This window comes from Cladophialophora immunda (genome assembly GCF_000835495.1).
Source record: "Cladophialophora immunda strain CBS 83496 unplaced genomic scaffold supercont1.41, whole genome shotgun sequence".
In the NCBI taxonomy this organism is placed as follows: Eukaryota; Fungi; Ascomycota; class Eurotiomycetes; order Chaetothyriales; family Herpotrichiellaceae; genus Cladophialophora; species Cladophialophora immunda.
The window spans coordinates 1-8,906 of record NW_015622581.1 but is presented as its reverse complement, the minus strand read 5'-3'; the positions used below and the strand labels follow the sequence as shown (position 1 = coordinate 8,906).

General features: G+C 50.9%; 2 protein-coding genes across 3 annotated transcripts; one reads left to right on the top strand and one right to left on the bottom strand.

The window, feature by feature from the left end:
• Positions 1-13: 13 nt before the first annotated feature.
• PV07_12655 (uncharacterized protein) lies at positions 14-1,333 on the bottom strand. The gene has a single exon (XM_016400202.1). It carries the CDS (start codon positions 1,222-1,224, stop codon positions 235-237), a length of 990 nt encoding a protein of 329 aa, XP_016242154.1. The 5' UTR covers positions 1,225-1,333; the 3' UTR covers positions 14-234.
• A 916-nt stretch (positions 1,334-2,249) lies between these two features.
• On the top strand, positions 2,250-5,216 carry PV07_12654. Of its 2 annotated transcripts, XM_016400201.1 has the most exons (3): positions 2,250-3,170; positions 3,244-3,998; positions 4,128-5,216. In XM_016400201.1, exons 2-3 carry the CDS (start codon positions 3,757-3,759, stop codon positions 4,438-4,440), a joined length of 555 nt encoding a protein of 184 aa, XP_016242153.1. In that variant the 5' UTR covers positions 2,250-3,170; positions 3,244-3,756; the 3' UTR covers positions 4,441-5,216. The 2 variants fall into 2 exon arrangements, with proteins under 2 accessions (XP_016242153.1, XP_016242152.1); XM_016400200.1 differs by having other exon boundaries at positions 2,250-3,998.
• Positions 5,217-8,906: the final 3,690 nt, after the last annotated feature.

The window sequence follows — 8,906 nt, the reverse complement described above, 5'->3', positions numbered from 1 at the left end:
GAATAGATAGCGTATACGGAATCAGGAGGCAAGGGAAAGAGGCAAGGCAACGAGGACCCCTTACAGTAGAGCGTCCCATATAACGAGAGAGAGAGAGGGAGTGTTCTTCCTTCTTTCTTTCCCTCCTCAGATTTGTCCTCCTTGTTACTCGGTTGGCTAGCTAGTTGCAGAACTCTTTCCAAACCCACACATGACGGTTCTGTACGTATTGGCTCTAATATGTACCTTCTCTCGTCAGTGGGGCCTAGTACTCTGCTCTTGGCCCATTTCGGCCATAAAATCTCTGACTATGATCTTGCAGCCTGGATCCGGTAGGGCGCCATGATCGCCATTGATGGTATAGAGACGGCCTTTGCTCTGCAAGTCGCTCAACACCTCAGGGTCCGGCTTGCCGACAACTTGGTCATCTTTGGCAATGATGACCAAGGATCGACGTTCTCCGGAGAGTGCATCATCGAACTTGGCTTCTGGAAATGGGAGCCTCTCCAACGCCCATTGTACCAACGGACGTAAGAATCTTGGACCGGTCACGTTCTGTCGACCGAGATAAGGCATATATAGGCAAACAGGCCACTTCTTCTCATGCTTTAACGCTAGTGATGCGCCGAACGACCTCCCGAATGGGACGATCTTGTAGTCTGTGAATGTTTTGGGTAATGAGCTCGTTGCATCTTCATCGAGAGGTTTTACCTCCAGTATTCTATCATTCCTTCGTACCATGCGAGGGTCGAAATGAGTCCAATCGAGCACATCCGGCTCGAAAATCTGCTTTTGGATAGCGGCCGGTATGACGTTTAGAAGTTCATCGAACGTTGCCGCCGCGGCTGTTGACAAGGGCTGAGACCGATCCTGGTCGATGGTTCCATATCCAAAAAAATTGACCAAGATTAGGTCTGTATCATTTCCAAGCAAAGACCAGAATTCGGTATATAGGGCGCCGACGGCTTTGGTCTGTCCGTGGTAACACACGGAAACCACTTTGGACGTGGACGACTTGGCACGTAGGTAATAGAGCTTGATGGAAAAGCCCTTTATTTTGAGGTCCAACAAAATTGGTTTGGGACGATCTTCATCTATGTCAAGGTCCCAGTATTGGGGTCTGCTCTTGTAGCCCCCTAGCCACGACTTGGCGTTGAAAGATGCTGGTAGAAACCATTTTTCTGACGGATAGAAGCCGAGGGCGGCGGCTAGTAGAGTGAAAAATTGCACAAAGATGGTTTTCATGTTTTCGGGTGATACTGTTGCAAGACACCCACCACGAGGAATGGATGCAATGTTATATGAGCCCGATAGGCGGTAGCGCAAAGGCTGGACAGTCAAGGTTAGGCAAGTGCGAGGGCGGGTAGTGCAGGGCCACCAGCCCAGCACAGCCTCCTTATAGAACCAAATCCGGGGGCTCCGCCAACGATCAGTACCGCCACTTCATCACGCTAGTGATCGGAGAAATCCACGCATTGTCGCGTGCGCGACCTTCGTGGTGTTCAAAACAATGTCTTGGCGTACCGTATACATAGCGGGATAGCCTGTGGACGTTCCACTCGAGAGACCCATGTGGCAGGACTCGGGAGAGGGCTTTCCTGGCCACTGCGATTCGGGATATAAAACGATCGAGCACGGCCTGAGACTAAGCACAGGCAGAGAGGACATTTCAAGACTACCTCTGAAATCGGGGGCGGCGAAGACTTCTAGATTTTGATTGGTCGGTCGATCCGAGGCCGATGCCCGACGCCGGCACTGGTCAAGGACACTATCTGACAAGCAACTAGTTCGATTGGAGGCTTCATGCATGTCCCCGTAAAGTACTCCGTATGCTGTTGCCCTACCACTCGGCGAGCCACCTTCTTCAATAATCACCCAGCCGCTTTGAGAGCCCTACAGAAAGCTAGACGTTGACAGAAGTTCCTTTCCCTAGACCCCTTGAATAAGGTTTCGTGCATCTACATTCATGAATCGTACCAGAAGCTTAAATCGTAGTAGCGAACGGCCCAATACACCGCCATCTCGGGGAACGGCTCATCTCCCACTCCGCACGCCTAGACCATCCCAGCAAATCTGATGTACCCATACTGTGATGGTGGAAGGCTAGAATGACCACTGTTGGATATTTGAACTTCCCCCTTTTGGTCCTTGATGCAGAAGGGTGCTGGTGTCATACTTCCGCAAAAGTGGTTCGGCATGGATCTCCTTCGCTTTAAGCCTCCGCTCCAGCCGGTTGCAAGGCGCACAGCAAGGCACACAGCAAGGCGCACAGCAAGGCGCACAGCAAGGCGCAGCCAGACGCACACCCAGGCAGACACGTAGCAAAGATAGGCGCATGGCAAGGCGGACGATGGTGGAGGTCACTGTTATTATTTGCCTCTCCTAAAGCCCCCCGTCGACCACTTCTTCATTCTTGAAAACGAAGAGCCAACCTCCCCTACTCCTACCCTCTTTCTTCCCACCCCGAGGCCGGAGGAAGCTTCCTTTGGACCTCTAAGCCAGGCTCCAACCCTTTTACAGTTCTGAGTGCTAACGACAAGCTAGGGAATAGAATAAAAAACCCTCTCCCCTACAGCCGCGCCCGGCCGCCAATTGTCCCCACCCCTATCTATCCAACATCCTGATTAATTCGGCATATCATCGGGCAATTGATACACTCAAAATGCATCTCTTTCTCGATGAAAAGTTGTGAAGAGGAGGAGTAGAAACAAAGAGTGGAGAAGAGACCGTCGACACTTTTGACACGGCCCCACGATCTAACTACCCAGCTCCTCTGAGATCTATACCACCGAAACTCACCTCCGAAAAGCGAGTCGATCGAAGCGACAAGGCCTCGAGCAATCTCTACAATATTCCCTTCGTTTCGCTCTATTGAGGTGGCTTCTTTCGCGGACCTGACCTATATCCTTCGCGCGTCTCTATGGCGCATACGAAAGGGATAAGAGGCCTGAAGGCGTGATCGGTATTACGAATGGCTCTTCTCAAGGAAACAAAGAGGAGGAGATAAAGAGGAGGAAAAAAGTTGAAAGAAAATAACGGAAGAGCCACTCCATTGCGGGCGAAAAACATTGCTTCAGACCGTCCCGGGATTATCGACGAGGCTATTGGCGGGAGCACTTTCAACGGCACACAAGCGCGCAGGTCTATGATCGGTCCGATCTTTGCCAACATCCTCTCCTCGAACTATATCTGTTTGTGACCTGGCCTGGATGGCCACGACGGTAACACGTTGTTGAAAGATTACAGTATTGTTGATACTAGCAGCTGATCCCCGCCACCCTTGGGCGCCCATCGAGGCTCTGCGACCGAAATCTCAACAACTTCAAAGGAGACCCCGCAGTTTTGGCGATTGCAACTCGCGACCATAGAGTCCTATTCAATATCTATACCGAATCGACTGGGCCTCATATCAACCAATTCCTCTCGCGCGCGCACCCGACCCACACCAGGCTTTCCTCCTACTCCCCCGCTTTGCACTACCCCGTCTGTCTGGTCCGGCTATAAGTCGATCCGAAGGCACAGATGCAGTTTAAGCTCCATATTCGTCGTTGCCACGGGTGGCAATTACCTGGGCGGTATTTACGGGACCCGTATCAGCTCGGTATCTACTCGCGGGTCGCGGCCTAGCCACTCGTGAATTTCGAGGGGACCCGGCACTTCTTGCAGTCACCCACCTCCAGTTCATCTACAGTCCGACAGTTCTTCAATCACCATATCCTGGCGGTATTGGGGGATAGAAGAGAGTACCCACAAACAACGGCGTCGACCCGTCAAGTTATGGCTACCATCCGGGGTGCTCCAACGCCAAGTACTGCATTCGCCACGGCTCTAATTGATCTCTTGACCAAGAAGTCGCTCTCGACGCTTTGGCCCTTCCTGAGTCGGGGGCAACGGCTTCGAGTTGCGTCCGGGCTAAGCGATAACGACTTTGACGGCAACTTCTATGGCTGGCACATGCCTGAGGATCCAGACGTTCGAACGGCTGAAGCACTGCATATGGAACCGGTCAAACGGCTCACGTAAGTAACTGACACGGTGGCTATTGTTTGACGGATGATGTACCGGACGCCTCTATCTTATCGCTGTTACCACTACCCGCCCCCTCCAACACTATTACAAATAGCCGTCACACTCACGTCTAGTCACAGGAACCTGGCCATGACGGGTCATACTCGAGCCACTGAGTCCTCCGACGGCTTCACCAAAGATCTGCTTGCACAGATCGTGTCGTTCCCCAAACAATCACTCCGAAGCGTTGTTCGCGAGAACAACAACATCAACACCGAGACGTGCGTGTGGCTCAAGCTGGCGCCTCGGATCTTCCGACAATCAATGAGGTCTTCTCGAACGATCGGCTGGGAGTCGATATCTGCTTTCCATGGCGGTAGATCTTTTCTTGGTCGACAGATCCGTACAGGAATGAGAACACCGACTGAATCTGAGGCTTGTGCAGAGAATTGAACCAGTCATGTCGACCCTAATACTCCATGCTCTCCCTAGACCACCCTTCCATCTTATCAGTCCCGATTCGACGAATCAAACCCGTTTTGCCTCTACCGGTTCCACGCCGTTCTCTGCCCTCCACCGTGTCCTTCGATTCTTCAGCGATGGATCTATGAGGGTTGACCGCTGAGTGGGTGCAATTGCGGCTGTTATGCTCACCAATGAGATTGAAGGCGCACCTGGCATTCATCAGCCCCGACTCGAGCTTTCGGCGAGTGATTCGCCTGATTGTGTGCACCACATCCGTAGCCGTGTTATCTGGCCTAGACGGCGTTTCGAGGCGAGCGGTCATCAGAGCTCAACCGATAACGGACCACAATGAAACGCACCTTTGACTGCGATCTTTACCGTTCATTCAGATTCCCAAACTCATTGAGCAAGGAATTCAAGCGTTCAGGCGACACTTTTAGGGTCGTCAAGGTCGTTTTCAGCCCGTTTGACGAGAATGGCATCGGTCCATCTACACCGAGCTTAATATTGTTGAGCTACATTTGGACCAGTACAATCCCCTGCTCCACTTTCACAAGCCCACTTTGTTGTTTCTTTGAGCTTTTTCGATCAGAGACGTCGGAACTGACGCCAGGCCTCTAGCATCTACCAGGTACCTTAGTGTAGCCCTAACCCCCAAACCCCCAATATCTCCAGCGTCGTTGTGAATGTCGAAGACTTCTGTCTCGCGTGTTGTCCAATCGGGACGATCTTCTCGGGCATGCTCTTGCAGTTCCCGAAATCTGGTCCACGGTACCAGTTGATCCCGGAACGACTTGGTAGGTTTCAGCTGGGGTCTCCCAGAACTGATGTATTTCGTCGTTCATTTCGATAACGTCACAGGCCGGGAAGCCTAACAGTCCCTACCTCGACATCAAATCCAGCGATGTGAAGGTGCCAAATGGATCACGAACAAATAAAGGTCTCCGGTCGCGCCGGCATCTGAAGCCGCGAGGCTTCTCGTGTGAGATGACCACCATCAGTGCATATAAGACAGTAACGTGCCTTCCCACATCAAAACGCCCTATGTCGAAACAGGAATCTAGAATATCGATCTACAAGGGCGTGGAGTTGTCATCCGGAGAATCCATCGAAGTTTTAGCGCCTGAAATCGGCGTGCATAGCCTTTTCGGCATCCTCTTGCGGGCACACAGTTCCCTTGGTCGGTTCCCACTCTTCTTGTGGCGCAGCCCAATTTTCGAAAGTTACCAAGTTCAGCACAAGATGAAATGACATTTTTTGCATTGTAAGTAATCTACTGGTAGCTGCTAGAATTTACCATAAGATCAATTTGTCACAAGGATGTGGACAAGACTAGAGTAATGGCATATTCGATTGCTTACCAGTAGCTACTGGGAGCTACTGGTTGATCCTGTTCCGAGCTCAACAGCGATGCCAGGACTGCAGTCCTTAGTCGGACTGCAGTCCTACCAGCGACAAGGACTGCAGTCAGCAGTCCTGACTGCAGTCCCTTAGTCATCCGCAAACGGAGCGATCTGATTAGTGGGACTAGTTTGAATCTGCAACCTGATATAGACCTTGATCAATCCAGTGTTTCAGGCACTGCGCCGCCTCAAAAGACCTCGCTGAAAGGCGATTACGATCGGCTGTTATCGTTCTCTTTGACTGACTGAAGATCCTCTCAAGTTCTGTAGACATTGCAGGTATTGATAGAGTGTCAAAAGCCCACTGACGAAGGCCAGGGAAGTCGCAGGTAGACCACCATTGGAACAGGTTTTTATCGCGCCAATCTGTAAAAGGCGTTGGTCGAGCATTGATATATCTATAGAAGTCGTCCTCGATCGCAGGGGCCTCGGACGCTTGCATTTGCGTAATAAATGCACCAAGAGACGATTGTTGAATAGGTAGAACGCTCTTAGGCGTGTTTTGCCTGTAGATAACCTCCCAGATTCGGCGATTCTTTGCGATCATAGGTTCGATCTGATTTGCGGCCTCGTTGGTCCAGGATCGCTTAAAATACTGAAGGCGAAGACAAGGATTGAGAAGAGCGCCTGCCGCATAGATCTCGTGGTTCCTGTCTGTTAGATCGTTATAGATTTGCAGGACTTCCCAGGCGTTTTGATAACAGACGATCAGAGGGTCGACACCAGTTGAATGCTGTTGTGTCCCTCCTCGCATTCGTTGTGTTTGACTAGATTGGCGCTGTCGACTAGCAGTCATGAAGTCCTCAACGTGACAACTGAGCATATCTAGCACTGGTAAGGCCTCCCAGATCACTCCGTGAGAGCCGTTGGTGCCAGTGCCTTCAAGTCTTAGTGTTGTCTCCCAGAATGGCCTGAGACCATCGTAGATCGCCTGTAACTGCCGCTAGTCCTCCTCCGATAGGATATCGTCTTCTATAAAGTCTAGCGCTTGGAGAACATAGATCTTAAGGGCCTCCTTGAGTCTGAGGCCTCTCTGGATAGCCAAATAGGCAGAATTCCACCTGGTAACGTTGTCAAGGAGTGGTAGGAGATTTGGCTGTAAATCGCCAAATTCAGGAGTAGATATTTCGCTATCCACGCTTACTAGATTAGGTAGGTTAGCCTAATTCTAGCCACTTAGATTATAAGGAAATAGTGGGATATTGCCTAATTAGGTAGTCTAGCCGAGTTCTGACGTCAGGGATTAATTAACTTACTATCGTCGCCACCACCACCTTGAAGATTCATCTGACTTATCACTATTTTGACCACTGCCTGAAACTGCTGTCGACGTTAACTAGAGCCTCTGATGAATCTGACAGTATTGTGAAACTTGCCAAACGACCCTTTCGTCCTCTAGAGAGCCTGTTCCTCAGCGAGGGCCTGTTGATCTCGAGTTGACAGTTCCTGCGCAAATTCAGCGGCGTTGACAAAGACCTCGTTACCCTTGCCATAAATGAAAGCCTGAGCTGCGAGATTAATGATATGACCTAGGCAGCGCGATCGACGAGAGCCCTCCTCTTCATTTGGGTGAAAACGCCTAACTAACGCTTTGCAGGCTGTGTGACAATTGGCGGCGTTATCTGCGACGTATACACCCAGTTTTCCCTGCAGTTCAAACTCTGCGATTACCTCTGCGATCGATTCTGCGATTCGCTCTCTAGTGTGGGATCCTTCTATCAATCGAAGCCCTAGTAGAGCCTGTCGCAGTTCAAGACGATTATCAAGAAAATGACCATAAACCCCCAGTATTGGCTGCGCTGAAGGCGAGGTCCAGATATCAAAGCTTATATGAACGGAGGATCGACTGGTCTGTAACAGGTACTTAACCTGTGCCCTTCCTTTGTCGAACTCGTCGCTGACCTAAGCGCCAACCGTTGTGTGCGATTTGATTAGGTACCTTTCAAGCGCTGGTTGAAGATATACCAATAACGCCCGAAACTCTGCGCGTTCCACAGCGGAATAAGGGATCTGTTGCTGCACAATCCACTGGATAAGTAAGTTCCTGAACTGATCGATATCACACCTGGTCACCAACGACCTGAAGATCGACGGCGTCTGTTGCGCAACTGGCGTCGCAACTGGTTGCGGAGTGGCTAGATCCTGACTAGCAACGCTGGTCTCGTCGTCATCCTGGTTATCTGATCGCGCGCGTTTACTAACGATTCCGTGGTCCTGTCTCAAGTGGCGATTGACGTTCGACGAGGCGCCGTGTTTGGTAGTTGAGATAACAGCGTCACACAGATCACAGATCCACGACCTGGAACTTTCCTCGTTTTTACTATTGGTGTATTCCTCGCCATACTGCCAGATGTAAGACGATTGAATTCCCCGGCGCCGATTAGGTTGATGCGGCATGAGAGACCATGTTCGAGCACCGATCCGCCTACTATTGGCACGCCGCGATGGTGTCGAACTACTCGATGATCGAAAAGCGTTGGATATCGATGGCGAGGGCGATTCGATACTAGGTTGTATGGATTCCGACATTTTCACACATAATTTGCTAATAAAACAGTTGTCTCAGGTACCAAACGATATTCTGTGGGCTCTGCCAAGGTGCCAAGCCTGACTGCAGTCCTGGCAACACTGGAGCTCAAGCTCTTTCTGTCGCAACTGGAGGTCCTTTTCGCGTATAGCCAGCTCCCTTTCTCGAAGCTACAGCTCCTTCTCACGAGCTTCTAGTTGTTGTTGATAACGCTCATCTTCTAGGGAGATAATTAGGCTTACTGATGTGGTTGTGGCCTGGTAAAGGGAAAGATTGGGAGGGAGCGAAAGAAATTGAAAAGACACGCGTGTGGCGCGCCAAGCGTTCCCTTCCTAAAAAGGACTAGCCTATTCTACAAATTCTACTGGTAACTACTGGAACTGCGCCACAAGAAGAGTGGGAACCGACCAAGGCAACTGCACCCCCATCCTCTTGCACCGCTTAAATCAAAGAACACAACCAGTAGGAAGTTGGCCGCCTACCGACGCCCAACGTAGCGCCCGAATTAGCGGCGTCGAAAGCCC